This window comes from Dendrobium catenatum, unplaced genomic scaffold (assembly GCF_001605985.2).
Source record: "Dendrobium catenatum unplaced genomic scaffold, ASM160598v2 fragScaff_scaffold_1088, whole genome shotgun sequence".
Lineage (NCBI taxonomy): Eukaryota > Viridiplantae > Streptophyta > Magnoliopsida > Asparagales > Orchidaceae > Dendrobium > Dendrobium catenatum.
Genome location: NW_021319550.1, coordinates 362,525 through 385,651, shown reverse-complemented (window position 1 = coordinate 385,651; position 23,127 = coordinate 362,525). Strand labels below are relative to the sequence as shown.

The window sequence follows — 23,127 nt, the reverse complement described above, 5'->3', positions numbered from 1 at the left end:
GCCAAAAGCACCGAGCCGCTCAACAGCGAAACGAGTCGAGCTCGAGCTCGGTATTTGGCGGTCTAGCTCGACTTGAACAACCCCTGGCTCGAGCTCGACTAGACTCGTTTGCATCCCTACTTGCAACTGATTCGAGTGGTGCAAGTTATCAGGCGTGTATTTGAGACGAGAGGATGTGTGACTTGGGAGCTTGTGGCTGCTGTGGTGTCGTGGACCGTCAGCTGCAGATGTGAGGTTCGGCTGTTTGGAGGATAGAGGAAGGGAGAGTGAAATCTGGGCTTGGGCTTGCAAACGGCTTGCGAATAGGAGAGAATGAGAGAGTTACGGATTGTGGATGAATCAGAGTGGAGCTATTATTCTGTGCAGACACCTAACGGGAGACGGACCGTCCCATTAAACACTCACTATCGAGTGGTACCGAGCAGTTTCGAGCGTGGGTATCGAGCGCAGTACATTTTTGGAGTGACGTGACATATTTTTATTAGTCTCTGGACGCCCTCTGGACTCGATTCTCACTGAATAATAAATCCAAAGATATAGGATTAAGATTTTTATTAGTCTCCGGACACGCGGTGTGACAAGCGTGTAAAGACTCGTAGGAGTTTAACACAAGGCAATACCATAATAACTCAATCATCTTCGTTTGACCGTCATTGCTTGATCATCGTCGCTCAATCACCATTATCTTAATAACATTACATGACTAGCTAATATCACCAAATTATTGTCACATAACCATCGCAGCCCGACCGTCATTACCATCCACTTAGGTTGGCATGCAGTTGTCCCCGGCCCTAAGAAAATAAATCTTTTTATTTTCTCACAAATCATCAATATATTGCTCTCAAGTGCATTGTCAAAAGCACCTAATTTTTCAACCTACATACGAATTAGACTTCATGATTTTAATATATTTTTTTTGATTGAAGGCCGGTGTTTTGAATTTTGTTTTATATATTTTTCTATTTTTTACAAAGTTTTTCCCTCTAAGAACTAAAGCTTGGTCCGCCCTTTCATCCACTATTTCTCCAACAATCTTTGCCATAATCATAATAGTCAAGGCTCGTTTAAGACTGTTTTTTTATTGCTTTTTAATTTTTGTACTAAAATTCAATTTTAAGAAGCAATAAACAAGCAGTTCCAAACAAAGCCTAAGCTAATATTTTCAACTTTATACTATATCATTTCATTCACTTTGTTTTCACATTATGCCCAAACAGGTGGCACAACAGGAGGATTATCCCAAGATTTTTTTTATCAATAAGTAGTATTAAAACATAAAAGTCAATTAGCATTGAATTTAATATACAATATATTTTTTCTTTAGCCATAAGATATTTTACGATGTCTCTTTCTAATTTCTATTATGTAAAACAATCATTAGAATATATTTTTATTAAAACAAAGTATTATTGATATTTTAATGCAATTCTCTTCAAGTATATAGGCCTATTATTTTAAATATAAATAATTTTCAAAACCTTAAATCTAAAGAAAATTAGGAAATATTTACTATCTATTAAGAAAAATATTTAGGTTATAAGTCAATATTTTTGAAAATAATTGCCTATAGGCCATAATTAATATAGATGGAAATTGGAAAGTCAACTTTTTCCTTGCATTTCACAAGGAATTATAGACTTCAATTATAATGTGATCAGAGGACTTACACCTAACTCTTAAATTATCAATAAAATCGCTTCTTCTAATTTGTTACTCCAAACTAAAGTGCGAACACTGATCCGACCCAAAGTTATATTTAATTTTAGCACCAAACACATTAAGCGCACTGCCCCAATCCAGGAGAAATTATTCTGTGCCATCTAGAGGCGAATTAGATCGTGTCACGTCATCTGGTACACAACGGTTTCACATCTGCGGTACATAGCAAAGAGGTGACGTGGCGTGCCCTGATTCACTTCAGATGGCGTCCATTTTCACACAGAATAATTTCACCCAATAATCCAGAGGTTTTGATGCTCGCACGGACTTAAAGGCTAAATCATCAGCATTGGGCTAGTCGTCATCTCTTTAGGAGTGTAAACAGGTAAATCCAAGCTCGAGTTACCCTGAGCTTGAGCTTGAGCTCGACTGATTAATGGAGTTCAAGCTCGAGCTCTAGCTGTACTTTACTTGTTTGAGTCGACTCACGAGGCGACTCGTTTATTATGAAAGAGGAAAAACTATAATTATAATTAAAATAATTATTATAATAAAAATAGAAAAAAAATAAAAACTTAGAAGAAAAATAATAAAGAATAACTTAATGTAAGGAATGAGGTGTAAGGTTTAAATATTTATAATATCTTTGTATTTAAAATCCTCAATGCTTATATATTTAATTTTCACTGGTTTTTAAAAAAAAGTCATCTCGTGAGCTAACTAGTCAAGTCAGAATTGGTTCAAACTTGACTCATTAACACACCGAGATCGGCTAAAAAATCATTCATCGAATTGAGTCCTAACCGACTCACGAGTTGATCTGACTCATTTACAACCCTAATTCAGCTTCTTCAAAGTTCCACCAGTTTTTTTAGAGAGTTGAAATGGCTCTGATGAACCGAACTGGGCAAGTCAAAGAGGTGAAAACATCTATATGTTTTTGTTGAAAATATTTAGCTTATTGATTGCCAATTGGTGGTTTTTGTTCTACGTTGACGCCATTTATTTTGAATTGTCGTCTGATTTTTACTAATGTACTGATTAAGAATGTTTGATTTAGGTTTTGTTTGGCACGACGTTTTTATTGCTTCTTAAAACAACTTTTTAGTACAAAATATACTGCATTTTTTGCTTTTGCATCGATAGAGAGACACTGTCGCCATAAATTTTTGCCACACATTGAAGCCACTTGCTCTACAATTGTCGGAAGTGGAGAAAGTGGTGAGAAGAGGAAGGATCACAGAGATCTTACGATCAAAGATGCAAGATACGAATTCAAGACCTTTTAGTTGATAGCTAAATCTCCCAACCCTCACCAATGTGAGCTGCCTAATATAATATCATTTTAATGTATCCAATTAAATAATCCTTAACTAATTAGACAAACTAATAGCAAAGATGCCGAAAAAATGGATGCACCGATTTCAAAAGAATTAACTAGCGTTGAAATATAGATACAAAGCTATAAATGCAGCATATTTTCTTGCTGTACAGGCAAATAAGCCCACCAACCTTTGCATCGATGTCACAAGACTCACGCTTTCTGGTGGAAAGGTTCGCCAAGGGACTCATATGATATCAGTTTTTCTTCTATACAATTTAATGGCTGCTGTTTGGTATGTGGCTATCCTATCTTCCTATTAGTTTTTGCTAGCCTTGCATGGAGTCTATATTCTACTTGTTTAATGCTTTTGTTTTCCTCTTGATATTATTTTGAAGAAAAAGATAAATTATTACGTGCAGTCATTGAACAGTTCGGAGGTCAATCAGAATGCGCCGCGCCACATCACTCGATACATGATGACAATACACACTAACGATACATAGTAAATTGATGATGTGGCCCATCATGATTGGTTCCGGACAGCGTCCGGTGACCGCAGAAGCTGGGCAAGAGATATATAGAGGTGCTTTATATTATGCAAATTTATTATTTTGGGATTCTTATAGCTGATTCTTCATATATGGCTGTTTGAGTACTTTTTCATCACTCATTTTGATTATATTTGACATTTATCATACCGTTTTGTAGAATTTTTAAATTATTAATATTTTTTATAATTATTTATACTCAAATTTTTTTATTATATTGGATGTGAGCTGCTTAAAAAGTCCATTAAATGATGCCACCAACCACCTATGAGGCCTTTAAATGCCTCCTCTGACAACCGAAGCCAATCAATTCCACCTCCTATCCTTAACACTCAAAGCCTCACCCGAATTTTCTCTATTTAAATTAATCACCATACACACCCATTCTCACCACCTCCCTCTCTCCACCATTATGGCTGTCAATAACGGGAAGCCACTGACAACCGCTGACATTGTCAAGATCACGGCGAAGACGACTGTACTGCCAAGCAAAACGTCTGAGAAGCAGGGGAGGGTGGCGTTGGCCACCTTCGACCTGCCGTATATCACTTTTTACTATAACCAGAAGCTGCTGGTGTACAAGGGAGGGGTGGAGGAGTTTGGGGATGTTGTGGGGAAGATGAAGGAAGCGCTTTCGGCGGCGTTGGATGAGTTTTATCCGCTTTCAGGGCGGCTGCTGCAGGAAGAGGAAGGGGTGGTGGTGGTCGACTGTGAGATGGGGAAGGGGGTGGAGGTAGTGGAGGCTGAGGCGGAGGGGTTGGAGGTGAAGGAGTTTGCGGAAGGAGATGAACCGGAGGAGATTATGAAGATGGTGGTGCCGTACACCGGAGTTATGAATCTCGAGGGGATGACTCGGCCACTGCTCGCCGTTCAGGTACGCTGGATCTACAAAAGCTAGTTATTTTTTTAAAAGTTGACGTTTTTTTTGTTCGCCAGAAAGAGAGAAATAACTGGAGCGGATTACTCATGCAAGCGACAGAAAATTTTAAAACAGTTAAATTAAACACAAATTTTGAAAAAATTAATATCCGGTTCAAACTTCAGCTCAATAAAGAGTTGATGAGAGCCGAATTAGATGAACTGACAAGTCAAACCTTAGCCAATCCAAACTCAGATCATTAGCTTGTAAAAGTTTGCTCATTTAAAAACTTAATATAAAATATACATTAAAAAATTATTATCAAATACAAATTTAAGTATAAAATTATTAACAATGTAAAAGGTTATATATAACATTCATATATCAAATGATTTTTTTTCTAATTTTAGATTTTTTTTAATAATTTAATTTGATTGTTTGTGTATATAGAAATTATGTTATTAAAAATAATTATTTGATTCATATTCATTTTATGTATAAATTATTTTGATATTTAAATAACTGTTATATAAACCTGTGAGATTTTGCGAAATGTTAAATATTTTTTTTTAATGTTTATCATTTTCATTTTAATTTAATTTAAAAATATTTTTCTTAAAATATATGATGAAAATGTATTTAATATTTTACAAAATAAAACCATAAGAAAATATTTTTTGGCTATTATATATCTTAAATAAATTGTATATACTTGACCTCCGTGTTTACATTTAAATTGTGTTTATTTAAAAAGATTCAAATGTTAAATTTTATCATATTTTTAGAAGGAAAAGGTTTCTTTAGGAGAATTTTTCGCTACTATTTTTTGTTATTTGAAAAAAATTATACTAAAAATTACTTAAAAAACAGTAAGAAAAAAGAATGAAGCTTAAATATAGCTTTAAAAAGTTATATATTTACTATATTTTTCCATTTTTAAATATTTACATAAAACTTGTTTTGAACTGTGAAGCAATCAAATTGAGTATTTTTATTTTTTAACAGTTTAATAAAATTAATAATTTCTCCATATCATCTGTTGCAGTACACAAAACTGAAGGACGGAATCGCCATCGGCTGCGCCTTCAACCATGCCATCCTCGATGGCAGCTCCACGTGGCACTTCCTGACTTCTTGGGCCGCCCTAGCCCGCGGGTCTCCCATCCCCAACCCACCTCTCCACAACCGGGCCTTGGCCCGATCCACCCGCGTACCCCTCACCCTCCCCATCTCCCCTGCCGCCCACGAACTCTCCGACCCCAATCCCGCTCCCGCCTCCCTTGTCACCCACCTCTTCTCCTTCCCCGAATCCTCCCTCCTTGTCCTCAAATCCGCCGCCAACTCCTCCATCCCACCAACCGCCAAACCCTTCTCCACCTTCCAATCCCTCGCTTCCCACGCCTGGCGCGCCATCTCCCGCGCCCGCCGCCTTTCCCCCGGCGACATTACCGTCTTCGCCGTCTTCACCGACTGCCGCAACCGCCTCCGCCCCCCGCTTCCGAACTCCTACTTCGGCAATTTTATTCAAGCGGTGTTCACCGGCACAGCGGTCGGCCCGCTGCTCGCCTCCCCGCCCGAATTCGCGGCTGGGTTGCTGCAGAAGGCAATTGATGCGCACGATGAGGCGGCCATAGTGAAGCGGTTGGAGGAGTACGAGGCGGAGCCCAAGATGTTCTATTACACGGATGCTGGAGTGAACTGTGTGGCGGTCGGAAGCTCGCCGAGGTTTAAGGTTTATGATGTCGATTTCGGGTTTGGGAGGCCGGAGAGGGTGAGGAGCGGGAGGAATAACAAGTTTGATGGGATGGTGTATTTGTATCCTGAGAGGGATGGTGGGAAGGGCATTGATGTGGAGCTGACGCTGGACGGGAGGGCCATGGAGAATTTGGAGAAGGATGGAGAGTTCCTGCTCGTCGGCCGAGGCTCGGCTGACTAATCGTGCTGATTCTGGGCGATGGAGATATACAGATTAATAATGTTGTTCTAATCTATTACAAATTATGTTGGTCTGAGGTAGTGTGTGGCCGTGTTACACAGCATAGTAATTGCAAAGTAAAACCCTTTGTATCTTCATAGTATTATTGGTATTATTTTAGTTGTTTAGGATCAAATCTACGAATACGAATACTATCTTCCTTTGTTTATTGCTTTATAAATTCTCATTAAGTACCAAAATCCTTATGTTTCCAGTTAGCGAGAAATAATTACATGCGGTCATCAGATTGTTCGGAGGCCAATCGAACTTGCCATATCTCCCGAAACGTTGTATAATGATGACGTGCACTGACCTCATGTATTACCCCCCCTATTGGTTACCGTATAACTTTTTCTAGGTGGAAGCTAAAAAGTTGATGCAAAAAAATAAAAAAATAATTTTCAAGCACAAAAATTTATTAAAAGCAACCATAAAATAATAGCTAAACATAAACTTCTGCTACTACAAGAAAGTCAAAAGCCATCTCAAATAAATATTTAATTAGAACTTAAGGATGCAAAACTTTTCTTATGTTAGATGCTCATAAATCATCCCTAGGCTCTATTATTGTTTGGAACTATTGATTTTTTAAAAAGTGATTGTCAAATTATTATAAAAATAATAATTGTTTTAAAAGTTGATATGGGTAAAGATATATATTTGGAAAAAATAAACAATAATTTTCTTGCAATCATCATATTTTCATTATTTTGATTCTCAAAAGCCATTTTCACCATTTTTATTAAAACAATAACAACAACAAAAAGAAGCTTTTATCACACTATATTGGGTTGGCTACATGAATTATTTTTCTCCGTTGCATCCTATTAAGAGTCAAATTCTCATCTAAATCTAACAAATAAATGTCATTTCTAATATTTTCTAATAAAATCTTTTTAGTTTTACCTCTACCTTTCTTAACATAAGTCAAATCTAATACATCTACTTTTCTAACAGGGTCATAAAAAGGTTGTTGTTTTATGTGACCAAACCATCTAAGGCGACTCTCTCTAATCTCTTCTTCCACTGAAGCTACTCTATCCTTTTCATATATATGCTCATTCCGTGTCTAGTCTCTAAGAGTAAAACCACTTATCCACCTGAGCATCTGTATCTCTGCAACACTTAACTTAATATTATGCTTCTCTTTTAATGGCCAACATTCTGCATCATAAAGCACTGCAAGTCTCACTACCATATCATAGAATTTTCCCTTAAATTTGAGAGGGACTTTTCTATCACACAACAAACTTAATGCATTCCTCCACTTCAACAATATAACTTGAATTTTACTAATAATAACCCCATCTATTTCACTATCACTCTAAACAATATGACCCTTATATCTAAAACGTGTACTTTTATTAATGACTTGATCGCCCAAAGTTAAAATACTCCCGCTAGATCTATTATTATTGAAATTACACTCCATATATTCAGTTTTAGATCTACTCAAATAAAAGCCTTTAGACTCTAAGGTCGACCTTCATTATTCAAGTTTACATTCAACTCCCTCTAGTCTTATCAATAAGAACAATATCATCAGTAAATAGCATACATTAGGGTGCAACCTCTTGCAAATGTCTAATGAGAATATTCCTTACTAAAGCAAAAATATATGGTCTTAAGGTCATCCTTGATGTAATCCAACTGAAATAGGAAAATACTTGGTCAAACCATCTTGTGTTTGAACACAAGTAATAGCTCATACATACATATCCTTAATAACTTAGAATTTAAACATTAGTAATCCCTTTTTTATGTAGAACTATCCATATCACTTCTCTTGGAACTTTATCATATGCTTTCTCTAAATCAATAAATATCATATGTAGATCATCCTCATTCTCTCTTTACTTCTCCATCAAACCTCTTAATAAATGTATTGCTTCCATAGTAGAGCTACTCGGCATGAAACCAAATTGATTTTGAGAAACATTAGTATAACGCCGCAACCTATGCTCTATATAACTCCCTCCCATAGTTTTAAAGTATGACACACTAGCTTAATTCCTCTATAATTTGCATAATCTTGTGGATCATCTTTATTTAAAAAAAAAAAAAAAGAATCAACACACTCATTTTTCACTCATCTTACATCTTTTTAGTCTTAAAAATAATATTAAAATGAAAACTTAGTCCTCAACTAACAGATTAAGGTGAGCTGTGTTATTATGTAAAATTTCATAAGTATTTTAATTTAAATTATAATAAATTTAAAACTTTTTTAATATTTAAATGTAATATTGCTAATAATTATTAGAAAAAACAAAATTTAAGATGAAAATTGAATGTCAAAACCTATAAAATTATGGTTAGTTTATAAAAAGGAGCATATTGTAAGTTTAAATTAGCTTAAGGAGCATGTTAACGAAAAAATCTAAAAATGAACAAATACCAAATTTAATTATCCATTTTCAATAGAAATTAGAAACCTCCAGTTTCAATAAAAATCGAAACTTAATTATCTGATTTCTATAAAAACTTTTACTCTATTCACCGGTTTTAAAAAATTATTCCTTAGAAATCGATATTCTATTCATCTGTTTCTATCAATAATTAATTTTACTTTTTTTATTTACACTTTTATTTGTTTTTTTTTTAATTTACTTTTCTTTTATTTACACTTTTTCTCATTTTCTTATAGGCTCCTTTTTTATTTGCACTTCTTTCTATCAATAGTTAAATTTAATTTTTTAAAATTTTAAATAAACTTGAAGTTTTTAATTTTTAAATAAACTTTGAAGTTTTTAAATTTTAAATTTTAAATTTTTATATGTATTTTTTATTCATTAATTTATAATTAAATATATTTAATTTATTTTTAATAAAAATTTTAGTATATAAGTTACATCAAATTTATCTAAATTTATTAATAGATTATAATTTAACAAATAAGCAAAATTGGAACCGTGTAAAAAAAAAAAAGTAAAAGAAACAATTGACTTTCATAGAAACGGATGAATAGAGTACCCATGTCTAAGTTTTTTTTTTATATTAAAATTGATGAATAGAGTAGCGATTTCTATAAAAACATGATAATAATATTCTGATTTTAATATAAATCAAAATCGGATAATGAAGTTTCAATTTCTATTTAAATGAATAATTAAAATTCGTATTTGTACTTATTTAAATTTAAAACAATCTCATGGGCTAAAATTATTGAGACTATGAGTCTATGAGAGCAGTCGAAGCCGAAACAAAACTTTAAATACTTAAATGAAATGATTTGAGGATAATTCTATACGACTCGCTCCCATAGAATTACACTTTCTGATATAATAACACTTCGGGTAGATAACTTCCGTCCCAAGTTGCTTCGCTTGGAGTTTGGGGAACCTCGGATCCTTTGATCTCATATAGTTTTTGGTTCTGTTGCAGAGGTAATAATCTAAACTCTTAAAGGATTTGTGCTTGTAAGTGATTTCTTTATTTGTAATCAGTTTTTATTTTTTATATGCATCGTCTTCTATGATGCGCTTCAATGGTTTCAGCGCGGAATTTTTAGAACTTTTCCGGTTGTTCGTTTGTGGTTTAGGGTTTCAATCTTTCTTACTTTGGTGCTTATATTTGTTTTTTTTTTTTTTGGGTGATTATATTTTCTCTTTAATCCCTTTGAGTTGGTGAACATGATGTGCAAGTTCCTATGCCGATTATCTGATTGGAGAAATTTTTTCTATTGGGTAGGGGTCATGATCATAATTAAGTGAGTTGGTGAACATGATATCTTTCTATTTTCTCTTCATTTTATTCGCTTTACATTTTATTGTTTTTCAGGCAATATATTCATATTATCCAGGGATTTTTTATTTGTTTGCTACGTCCATGCAATGAGAAATATGTAATGTTTTTATGGGATTGAGTTTATGTCAAAAGAAAAGTAAGAGTAAGATTATGAGTAATTGCAGCATATGTTCAGTTGGATTTTTTTTTTTTTTTTCATATTTCAGATGTAGTAGTTTGTAGATTGAACGGGGAAGAGGAATATACTCATAATACCTCCAAGCCTCACTGTGCCACAATGTTTAATAAATCTTGGAGAGCTGTAACGAAGTTTGGCTGCGTTATATAAATAAAAGTGTGAAAATGGTACATGGAGTGATTGTTTTATGTAAATTTACGCTGCAGTATAGAGAGGTTTTTGTTTTGAATTGAACCTGTGGTTAGGGGTGATGTCGAGTCATGTTAGAGCCAGCCAACCTAAACTCAAAATCATTCATTTTTATTTTTCTCAAGCCAAGTTTGATTTTTATTTTGATTTTGATCGAGCCAAGTTTGAGTCAATCACCTTTAATTTGATTTTTTATCATAGCAATAAAGATAAGGAGAATAAAGTTGACATCATTTTTTTGTTTGACAAGACATTCCTGTATCATCTGAGTGCAATTATCAATAAAAGTGAAATATTGTAGCTCCAAAAATGGTAGGGACTCCTGATGGTCTTCAAATACTAGATTGAATTAGCATACAAGGAGTAGAATATTTATAATCAGTTTTAGAAAAAGAAACACATTGTTTTTCAAATTTATAAGTCTCACGTAAAAGTCTTCAATATTAACATTTATAAAAAGATAATGAAGCGTATATTGTAGGATTTTGAAATTAGGATCCTGTAGCCTATAATGATGTTCCCAGATAATTTCTATATTGAGAGCGGATATAAATCAATATGATAAGTGATTTTTATCTTTAAGAAGTTATAATCCATCTTTTTCTCTAATTTTCCCAATCATCTTCCTTGTGAGATCTTGAAATTCATAATAAGTAGTGAAAAGTTATATTGCAGTTGTGTTCTTTATTGACTTTATGGATTGATACAAGATTTATTGCAAAATGATGAACATGTAGTTGATTGTTGAGGGAAAATGTGGAGAGATAAGAATGTTCCCTTGACTTGGAACAATTAGCTGGGAAACATCTGCTACATTGATTTTTCTATTGTTGGGGCAAATTTTACATATTTGAAAATTGTTATAATGTTTATCATGTGATTTTTGGCTCTTGTTTTTAGGATCCAAGTGTGAGGAGAACTATTTGAGATATTAAAAACATGAGTTAGAATTCAAATATTCAATCAAACCATTTGGGGCTAGAGAGCATGACCCAAATGATTTTTCTGGGGAGTTGAGAAAGTTCTTGGGTTTATCAAGTTATTTTGAGTTGAGCCATTCTGATTTCACATGGCAAGTCTTTCCTTTGGGGTGTCATTCTTTGCTTCAACCATATACTTAGTACTTTTCTTGGTATTTCTAACATTTTTGTTTGATGTTCCCCTCTGTTTTTTTTTTTTGCAATAGTTGCACCATAGATTGCTTTCGGGAGATGATTTTTGCCCTTCTTTTTTAGGAAGAATCAATGGCATAAAGTCTTTGATTATGAGGTTAGGTGGTTGTCATAGCAAATATTTTTGAGATAGGATTGTCAAGCATTACCATCATTCTTTCTTCTTTGGCTCATATGATTGAGAAGATTTCATTTAGTGATGGTAGATTTTATCAGCTTAAGATTTGAATACTAACTCGGTCAAATTCATTATTGAGTCCTTCAATAAACTCAAGAACCCTTTCTCTTTTTAACAATTTGTTTGAGAATTACCACACCAGCATTACTCTTCATTTTGAGATCTTGTTAATAGTCTAAACCAAGTCAATAAACGTTCATTGCTTTAAAATATTCAATAACAGGTAGGTTATCTTTCTTGATTGTTTTGATCTAATTTTTAAATGTGTTTGTTTGACAGTGTTCCAAATGTCATCTGCGGTTTTTAGAAATATGTATTAGAAATATGTATGGCCTAGTGATTCCTAGTCACAATGTTTCATAACCAAGTCATAATCATAGAATGTAATTCATCCCAAAGTGCAAACTTTGGATCTTTCGATTCTTGAGGAGGATTCATAAGATGATCAGTTTTTCTCTTTGCTTTTAGAAAGGTCTATATAATTTGAGACTACTTTAGGTAGTTTTTTTTTCCCATTCAAATGATATGAGGCATATAGCTCATGGAGTTCTCATTTATTATGATTTCACCATTCATGATAGTTGACTCCTTTGAATGAAAGTAAAACAAATGGGACATATTAAAGAGAAGAAAGAATAAAAAAGTGGAAGAACAAAGTTTGAAAAAGAAAAATGAAAAAAAAAAAAAAACCCAACCCTTGCTTAGATACCAGGTATAAAAGAAAAAGTGGCTAGGAAAGCATGAGTTGTTTATTTCTTCAATTGGTATTGATACATTTAACTATATAGAACATAATTGGAAATAACTAAATATAATAACCCCCATCAAAAAGAAACCCAATCAGATGTGCGCCCTCTTTATAGCTCGAGATGCTCTGATTGGTGCCGCAAGAGTAATCCAAATCTGCCTTCCTTTATTGTACATAGATTTGTGGGATAGGTGTTTCCTTGGATGAATAATCCATGGCATCTTCGTTCTTGCTTAAGCATTTCCACTGGCCCCACTAGGTCCGGCAGCCTTTGGTCCCCTCTTGGCATTTCTGCCTTTCAACATAAATCATAAACATATAATTGTGGCTGTAATTTGGATGCTAAAAATTAATTGGCATATGCCAAATACAAACTTAAATTACTTTAATTAAGTTATAAAAGTATATTGTCCCATAACATAAATTTGTTTCCAATCACTCCCATAAACTTAGATTATGGAAGATATTAAATTTTCCTTAAGACAAAATGATGCAAACAATAACATTGATAGCAACAGTTCCTAACTACCAAATATTATTGATATAAGACTTGCAAACTATAGCTGAGAAAGATTACAGAGTAGTTAGAAAAAGGTACTCGGATGAAAGAGAACTGAAGAAGTAATATTACAAGTGCTTTTGCCGTTTACATCTCCTAGGCAACAATCCATGACTAACCTTTGACTTTTTAAATGATTGGAAAAGATTCTCTCACTTTAGTCTTAACAGGAGGCTCCTCACTTATTTTGGACAACGATGATTATCTTTATGAGAAACGATTCCGTTACAGCTTTTTATTTATTTATTTATTTTGGTACAAAGATATTTTCTTTTATGAGACATGTTCTTGCCAGAGGCTGATGAATCAGAGTCGGGGTAACCAAAAGTTTATTGAAGGTGGAAGAGTGAAAATAACATAGAGAGATTATTTCGAGTTGAATTAAAGTATATTTCAAGCGACTCATCTTCAAGTCAGAGCAAATAGATTTAGATTTCAAATTAATTAAAATTTGAATTATTATTGAACATATTCTGAGTTTCATACATAATTTCAGCCCTAACCTTCGTTTAAAAGAAATAGAACTACTTACGAATAAATCATTTTTTGTTAACTTTTTTTTCTTGTTCACACGCACATTGTAGCTTTGGCTTCTAAAAGTGTTGAGTTGAGAGTTGAGCTTTTATCATCGGTGATGAGTTAAATGCTTGCAAGCTGGTTTCGTTTACATGCATAGATCAACTAGCTTTGAGAATCTACCATTAAGATCTTTGAACCAAGAGTGGCAAATTTTGAAGCTGTGCTGAAGGGTATTTTTATTAGTACTTCAAAACAGACATTGTTTCTGGATCCCCTTTTTATGTAATTTATTGTGTGTATTTAATGTCATTTTCAGCAACTTTTGATTTTTTTTCTTCACTTCCTGTAGTACAAAATTCTTTCTGTTTTTCAATCATGAAAATTCTTATGTCTTCACTATTGAAATGTTATTGTATTCTTTTATCTACATTAGGGTCTTGATTGATGACTGATTTAATTCGAATTAGCCTTACAACTTCTTACTCTTTGCATCTTTTTCAAGCTGTTCTGGAGGCCCGATAATAAGAAATGGCAGATGACAAGAGGGACTTGAATGAGACAAATACCCGGGGAACTGATTGGGAGGTTGTCTCCCTCACTGCTTCCACTTTCGCTGCAGCACCTGGTCCTCCAGAATTTGATCCTACAGTGCTGCATAAAAAGGAAGAGTTCAACAAAACTGAACAAGAATGCTCCGAGGCAATGTTCATGTCCAAGCACTTCGTTGTTGCACCCCATGAGTCTGAAAAACTTCCAGCAGAAAATTACAGCAGTGCGGTTTATAAAGAACAAAGCATTCAAGATGACAATATTACTGAACCTCAGAAGTCTAATAAAGACAGTTCTACGATTGACACAATCAATGATCTACATGGAAGTCATCTATTTGATATGGAATGCAGTCTCTCAGATCACAGTATGAATTTGGGATATGGAAAGCAAGAGGGAGATCTAAAAATGGTGGAAAAGGACCATGCCTTATTTGTATCTCCTAACGAAATTTCCTTTGATGACGGAGCTAATGTGAGCCTTCCTGTCATTCACGATGACATCTCTGACCTTGCTGAACCCAGAAACCCTTCTCAGGAGAAACTTGATTATCCTTCTTGGCGAGCACATGGTTGCAAGCCAAATGAGGAAAATATCGATGAAAGCTTTGATGATTCTCCTGAATCATGGTGGAAGAAGCGGGCAATATCTGCATACAACCATGCCAAGGGGACGAACACGTTCTGGTCCATCTTTGTCGCTGTGGCAGTGGCAGGACTTGTTATACTGGGACAACGATGGCGGAGAGAAAAATCACAATTTCAACAATTTAAATGGAAGTTTATCGGTACTGGAGAGGTTGGAAATTTTCCATTTTTATAGCGTTCTCCGTCTATGACCTGTTTTTTTTTTTCCATGTTTTGCATATCCTATGCTCTGTTTTTATAAATTATAAGATTGTTAGGTTTAATATTCTTGTTCTTTAATAGTTATTTGCTTGTCCCTTTTGAGGATAGAGGAAATGTAGGTTTGTATGGATCGTTTTTTCAAATTCTCATTGCATGTGTCTTTGGTCGATTCAACATTTGCTTTTATTAAGTTTAGTTTTGTTGAATAAAAATGTCAAGCACTTTTTCCCATAAATTTAATTTATTATACCAACCCTATTTTAGGTATTATTCATAATAAAGCTATTGTGTTTTGTCTCATTTAAATTGCCCATGCTTAACTGCTAAATAAATTTTATAAGCAGCTAATATCAAATATATCATTTTTACATTTTGATTTGACTAAACTATCAAGATGTTGTTAGCTGATTATTCTTGTAAACACAAAGACATTTAAATATAGTTGTTTATATCGTCAAGTTGCTTTATATATATATATATATATATATGTATATATATATATATATATGTATCAGAGTGATGGTGAAATAGATGGAGATATTATTAGTAGAATTCAAGTTGGATGGTTGAAATGGAGGAATGCATCGAGCTTGTTATGTGATAAAAAAGTCCCCCTTAAATTTAAGAGAAAGTTCTATAAGATGGTGGTTAGACCTAAAATGTTTTATGGTGCAAAATATTGGCCATTAAAAGAAAAGCATTATATTAAGTCAAGTGCTGCAGAGATGAGGATGCTCAGGTGGTGATATAGCACATAGAAGATCAAAATTATTGATAGTGATGTACATCCTAAGCATATGCTGGTGATATATAACTTGATCCCTTTTTATGGCAGTTTAACTATTGGTCATACTTGATGAAGAAATAAAATGCTTCTAATGCCCTTTATTGGAAGTGCTACTACATAAAATTTTTTAAATCAAATCTATTGAAAATTTTCTAGCTATATTTTTATATATGCTAAAAAACTTGCAACGTATTTGAGTATTCTATATCATAAAATTGATGAATCTTTTATCATTCTATGGAAATCATCCATTAGGATGTTTCTTTTGTATACTTGATCAAATTATCTTATCGTTTCAGGAAATATAGGATCGCACTAATTTTAATGGTGAAGTTTTTGGTTTTGTTGAATAATTGAGAAATAAGCTAAAACCCTCTTAACTGCTCTATGGTACTTGAGTAAGAAAGTTTCAGGGAGAAATAAACCTGGAAAAAACCGCAATTTTCCTATTTATGAGACATGCCAAATATTGATTTGATTGTTATTTTATTAGTACATGCTGAATTGATAATTATTCTGATAATCCAGTGGTGACATTTGATGGTTCTCCTGGCGCTTGCCTTCAATCATGGTCATTGCAACCCTTTCACCTGCATTCTTTGCCTCAATTGCTTTACCGCAGAAGCTGACTATATGCATTATAGTAAATCTGTTTAGTTTCATTAGCTGTGATCTGTATTTTGCTTTGCATCATGATGGCTGGAAGCCCGCTAAGTTGATCTATTATTTCAATCAAAGCATGCAAATATCTATGATTATAACTCTTCATAGATTGCGGTTGTACCCTCATGTTCGTTTAGAGATTGATACCGTATCATAGAAGTCTGAATTTGATTGAGAAAGTCATTAATTATGAATCAATCCGGTGCTTTTCAAACTTCAAGTCCCAAAGCCTTGAGTTATTTAGAGCTAGATCTCATTTTAATTCACCCAAGATAGTTTACGAAGTTGCCTTCTCAGCAAGAATATTTGTCCACAAAACTTTAGTACTCGTTTACAGTACTTACTCAAACAACCATTACTCAGCCTTGTTCGCTACCCAACTAGCTACATCGAGCTCAATTGTGTACTTTTCTTATTTTTTTTTTATGTGATATTGGTCCTCATCAATGAATAGGGGGTCATTAGTTGAGCGCGAAAAACTGAGGATAAAACATGAAACATTTAAAATCTAAAACAATTCAATAGTGTCTCACTAAAATATCTTAGATCCTCTCTATTCTTTCTTTCAACTTGGTCCGAGTCACATTTTCTCTTTCTAACTCGTCATCGGAGTCTCCTTTAAACAATGAATCATTAAACAAAATCTCTTAACCCGACTTTTGGGTTCAGTTAAGTTCTGGATCTTCATTTATGTGCTATAAAGAAATGTTGCATACATACCCAATCTTTATAAATGGGGTTTGGGGGATTTTACTGATATCTCTTTTGGCCTGATTTTTTTCTTTATTAAAAGAGGCTCTATCTTTAGTTAATATCGGAGATATTAGGGCTACAAATAAATTCCATAATTGTTATTGTGAAATCTGCAATGGTAGCAACATGACTCTATCATCTCTTGTAAATATGTATAAATTTTTTTTGTGTGTTCTGGGCTGTCATTTTATTTTATTTTTTCTCATTATTTGAATTAGGCTTCACCTCATGCTCCAATATATTCAATCTACAATTATAGTAAGATATTAGACCCTGTACCAGCAGACACCCATTAGCCAATGCCAAGTGAATACCCTGTTAGTGGAAGGAGCATTTTTCTTAAATCTTTTTGTTAGCCGGTTTGAATGATCTTTTTTGTCTTATTTTGCTATCAGTAAACGTTAAACAAATAATTCTGGTTATTGGTATGTTATTTCCCCATGTTTTCATGTTTTCATGTACTTGTTTTTTCCAATTCATAATCGCTTCCGTTTCTTCTAAGCTCTGAATGCCTGGTTGCCCGCGTTACTTACAAGTTTCAAATTCTGGCAGAAAATAAACACCATTGCTGGACCAGTCGGCCAGCTTAAATTTCTCGTAGGTGGCAACCACCGTACCGGGCCAATGCGTCAAGGGCTCCACCCAACCTTCTAAGATATGATTAATGATGATGATGGCGACAATGACAACTCTGATGGTGATGACGACGACGACGAAAAAGGTAAGAGAGGTCCTTAACATCACAAAATTGTGAGAGTTCAGCTACAGAACTATGTATGATTTACCTCTTAAACCACTTGTTTATAACTGTATGTCATTGGCTTTTAAAAACATAATACTTTCTTATATTCTATGTGCGTCCATGTATGAGTGTTGAACTGTTTGCGTTTGTTGATGCTTAAAATTATCATAACTTGTGATTTGGAAAAGACATAACTGGATGATGAAGTGTTTTTTTCTTCATAGGCACTTATTAGACAAGCTGTGGGAGTATTGCTATTTGGATTTACCAACTTTGCATGAGCAACCCTTAGTTTTCAAAATTGGGAATTAGAATAGCAAATGAAAGCCCCAATTCCTTGAAATGATGATTATGTCTAGAGAGAGAAAGAGAGATGAAACATGATGGGTCACATTGGCCACAACTTCCAGTAAACAAAAAGTGTAAAAGAAAAAGTAGCGGATTACATCATGAAATTATTAATTTTATTTTGTACATTTGGATCGAGCATATGAAGCGACCCAACAACTCAATTTGATAATGAGACAACAATTGGGAATCTGAACAGGAGTTGACCTGACTCGACCTATGGAGTGTTAGGAGTCTTTATTGGATCTAAAAGAGCTTAAAGCATGCCCTAATTTTAAAAATATAGAATTTAGAATTATAAGACTCTCTAGTGATTTTAGCATCATCTATCTGTTATCCATCCATGTGTATGGGAGAGATTATTATATGCGGTGTCCGGACGGTCACAGCATCGGAGATCAGTATGGAAGAAATTCCATTAAGATTTTTTTTGGGACGCTTCTAAAAACAATTTTTTAGTTTAAAAATTAAATTTTTTTAATTGCTTTAAGAAATAGTAAGAAAGACATCCCAAACGAAGCCTAAATTTGTCGAGGCTTTTTCTTGGCTTGCATAATGTTATACTTCCTTTTGTGTTTGCTCTTGTTAAGAGATTTATGCCAAAGGAAAGCAAATATTATATGTCAAAGAGGTGGGCATTGACCTCAGGATTTGGGCCTGAACTTAAGCTTGGTTAGGATAGTAGAATCCAAACTGACGATCGAAACTTCTGACCTACACACAGCTCACCTTTGCTTGTTGGTTGAGAGCTTATGCTTCTAACTAAGAGGTCTTGGGTTCGAGTCTTTGTGTATGCATTGTGTGTGAGAGTTTGCCTTAAATGGCCTAAATGTCCCAAAAAAAAAAACTTCTGACCTACTGGCAGGGCAGAATACTTATATATTTATCCTTTGTAGATAATCACATCCAGGCAATTGGATTTCGAAACCTGTATTCTGCACGTTAAGATCTCAATAGAGGTACAGACTTCTTTTTAAAATGATTTCAAACTCAATAGACCCCAAAGCTCGACAAAATTTGTTGGAGGTTGCAGCTTTAGCTTTGACCATCATACCATGCGAAGCTATAACATAAGCTAGAAGGCTCTTCTTTTAGAGAGATATTTTTTTCTAAATTAGTGATGTATCATGAAGAATTTTAAGGAAAAATGGCTCTAGAAATCTTCAAATTAACTATAACAATAATAATAACAGCATCAAGCCTTCATCCTACTAAGTGGAGTAGGCTCTATGAATCATTTTTCTCCTATGTCCTATTAATAGTTAAATTCTCCTTTAAATTTAATAAAGAAAGATCACTTCTAATATTTTCTAACAATTTTTTAAATCTGTCTCTATCTTTCTTAACATAAGTCAAATTTAATACCTCTATTTTTTTAATCAGGTAATCTGAACACCGCCGTTTTTATGTAATTTATATTATGATTAAAATTCATTATATTAATTTTATGTTTAGTATTCATATTGATCATAACATTAATTTCGTTCAACATTTTTTTTAAGCTAATATCAAAAGAATCCTAGCACTCCAGAGCGTTGAATTCTTATCAAAATGGAAATATCTCAGTTACCTTGACCTATCAAGCAACCAGCGAAGAACGCTTGGTCCATCAAATCAATAAAGGTCGACAATAATCTTAAGAAGGAAAGTGTAACGCAGGGTTAGGTTAGACTATTTTTTCCCTTACTCAATTACACTAAGCTAACTCTTCAGCTAGCTCGGAAGAAGCATTCAACAATAACGAAAAAAAATGATCTCCATCTCACCAAACAAACCAATATGCGTAATAATTAGAATTAAAAATCAAGTATTAGTTATAAATCTTGAATTTACCAAACCAACAAAACTACAATATAAAATGCATATTGGTGGGAACGATATGCAATTCATGGTAGCATTTACAATTTAAATAAACCACATAGAATATTCAAGATTTAGGCTTCGTTTGGCACGGCTTTCTTCCTACTTAAACAATTTTAATTTTTGTACTAAAAATTTACTTTAAGAAGCAATAAAAAAACCGTCTCAAACAAAACCTTACTGCTTTAAACCTGAACATGTGCCACAGCATAATCCTTCCAACAAAAAAAAAAAACCACTTCTAACTTCATTGAAATAAAAAAATGAAATTTAAGGGACAAATAGAAGGTTTACTCATATGTATATATAATTCAAATTGCATCGTTGGAATCACTAAAAGTAACAATACAGCTAATAGATGTAAAGTTGCAAATAAAAAACAAAAAATAAAAAAAATTAATAAAGTTGCACAGAAGCTGTCCTCAAGTAGATTGATCAAGCCCATAGCAAACCTCAATTAGTCCTATCAAATAATCAACCCCGTTGTCCCAAAATGTCCATGCAATTGAGGGTCTCCTCATGCGTCCATGGTGAGCTATCTTCTCGGCTTTCATTCAAATATCAGCTTATGGAATTATCTTGTAGATATTGTCGCATTTATTTAGAGCCTTCTCCTTCATTCTCTGATGAAGGCGTCTGAACCTTTATTTCTGGAGAAGCAGTCGTTGAAGCTTCTTGTGAAGGTGAGGAAGATGTAACACCTTCTGAGGTTACTTGTGCTAAAAAATTATTATGAAACATAAATTTGATGTTGGATGGAAGTCACTATAAGTGATACGAAGTTGAAAGAATCAAGACCTGGAGGTTGCTCTTCAGACGATTCCGTAGCAGCAAGTGGGGCTTTAGCAGTAGGCTTGCCATCTATAAGCATTTTATATCTTTTATTACGCTTAACTAACAAACTTGGATGAATAGCATCTGCATTTATGATACTGCACAACAATATATGCTTCCATAGTTGTGCAAATTACAAATATGCAATAAAATTATCAACAGTGCACATGCAATATGATTATCTACACCAAACAAAAAGATTTATCAGTTTGTGCATATAATTCAGTGATATACATCTAAATAGCATAGAATTCAGTGCTCTAGAAATAAATAAATAAATAAATAAAGATTTGGTTGTTAGTATAAATTTGATGCAATCAAGGTGCTCTGTCCCTTCAGTTTCTGTTCATTGGGTGCTGGGTTGTCTCTTCGTGGGCCTTGTTTTCCTCGGTTTTTTCCCCTGGGCTACTGTCCTTTAGGTTTCTGTGCCGATTGGCTGCTGTATTGATGCTTCGTTTTTCCCTATGGCTGTTTGGGCGATGATTTAATTACCTTGCATTAAATATTTTTTCTCTTTTTTCCCCTATAAATGGGACTGTTTTGTGGCAGTTTTAGGATGAGATATGTGATGATTTTTGGAATGTAAATGTGCGGGTTTATTCTACCTCTTCTTCTCCATCCATAGTTCCCGCCCCATCTGTATTTTTTTTCTCTTAATTAATAAAAGTTGTAAGATGTTGTGTTCTAGTATTGTTATATTATATATGTGTTTGCCTATGTTTATGATAAGGAAAACTTTTAATTTGCTAGAAAATAAGAAAGATATTCCACAACTAGCTCATATTTATTTTACTAGAAATCTGAGATAAATTTTACCTCTTGTAGAGGCCCACGGATCATCACCTTGTCCAAAATAATAGACTGCCAACTTAGCAATCCCAAGGATAATGGATTGCCAAGCTGCCTCTAGAACTGTTAACACCACACACCAAGTTGTAAAGTAGATATTCGCCATGCCTAAATTGGTGGACATACTGTGAAATTTAGAGTTTTATATTCCTTTGGTTACAACTTGTGAGTTTAGAAATATGAAATACATGTTAATCCGCTGTCTAATTTTTCTTTGATGAAGTGTTGATCAAATTGAATTTGGTTTCATCATGACTAGATTGTGTGCAATATTGATGATCAATTTATTACCACATATAACTAGACAATATCTTCTCATTTTACTCTTAAGTCATTCAAGAAATTTTATCTACATTAGTTCATAGATCCCTTGCCCCGTTGCCCGAAATTCAACTACAGTTATAGATCTAATGATTACTGATTCCTTCTTCCTTCTCCAAGTGATTATATTATAACTAGGAAAATAATGTAACCAACATTGGATCTTTTATATATGAGGGTGATGGATTGGTTCATTTGATTGGGATAAAATTAAGAAGTTTTCTAATCAAGATGGAGTTGTTTATGAAGGTTCTTAATCAAAGGGCAATTATTTAGGAAAGTTTTAATTATAATTGGGAGGAATTTATTTTGGGCAAGAGATCTAATTTGAATTCAAAATCTAAGAGGGAATTATTTAGGAAAAGGGAGGAGGAACCAAGAGTGAATTGTTTAGAAAAATTTTAATTACAATTAGAAGAGAATTATTTAGAGCAATAAATCTAATTTGAATTCAAAATCTAAAAAAGAATTATTTAAGAAAAAGAGGCTGATTTGAGAGGGAATTAAGGGGAGCCTATTTAAGGCTAATTATATTGTTATTTTGGGGCAGTTGATTTGTGTTTATTGTAATCTTTTTTGAGAGAGCTCTAGAGCGGCTAGGGATTTAGGAGAGCCGGATCTTCCTCTTCAATTGAAGATTCAATTGTATCTTACTTTTTATTTCATATATCTTTAAATAAAAAGTTCTTTTGTATTATTTTTCATAGTTTTCTTAATTTATACATCCACTTCCTATCAAATTAGTATCAAGGCGATTTTTTGGGCTAAAATATAAGTCTTCCTCACTTATTTATGTTGCATTTTTCTCTCCATCCATGCTTCTTTTGCTGTTTGAAGGCCAAATTTGCATCAAATTGTTGTTTTTTTGTTATTTGGAGCCTATATTCGAGTACCTATGGCAGGAAAAAAATAGAA

General features: G+C 33.7%; 2 protein-coding genes and 1 long non-coding RNA gene across 3 annotated transcripts; 2 read left to right on the top strand and 1 right to left on the bottom strand.

Annotated features, from left to right (window-relative positions):
- Positions 1–3,858: 3,858 nt before the first annotated feature.
- Positions 3,859–6,543, top strand: LOC110099878 (BAHD acyltransferase DCR-like). The gene is made up of 2 exons (XM_020827181.2): positions 3,859–4,408; positions 5,439–6,543. Exons 1-2 carry the CDS (start codon positions 3,947–3,949, stop codon positions 6,327–6,329), a joined length of 1,353 nt encoding a protein of 450 aa, XP_020682840.1. The 5' UTR covers positions 3,859–3,946; the 3' UTR covers positions 6,330–6,543.
- A 3,049-nt stretch (positions 6,544–9,592) lies between these two features.
- LOC110099902 (ATG8-interacting protein 2-like) lies at positions 9,593–18,199 on the top strand. Its single transcript, XM_020827212.2, has 3 exons — positions 9,593–9,754; positions 14,161–15,005; positions 17,811–18,199. The coding sequence occupies exons 2-3, from the start codon at positions 14,187–14,189 to the stop codon at positions 17,910–17,912; spliced, it is 921 nt and encodes a 306-aa protein (XP_020682871.1). The 5' UTR covers positions 9,593–9,754; positions 14,161–14,186; the 3' UTR covers positions 17,913–18,199.
- A 2,255-nt stretch (positions 18,200–20,454) lies between these two features.
- LOC110099894 lies at positions 20,455–21,284 on the bottom strand. Its single transcript, XR_002303494.2, has 2 exons — positions 21,007–21,284; positions 20,455–20,927 (listed from the first exon to the last, which is right to left on the bottom strand). It is a non-coding gene; the product is annotated as an uncharacterized LOC110099894 (long non-coding RNA).
- Between the last annotated feature and the right edge of the window lie 1,843 nt (positions 21,285–23,127).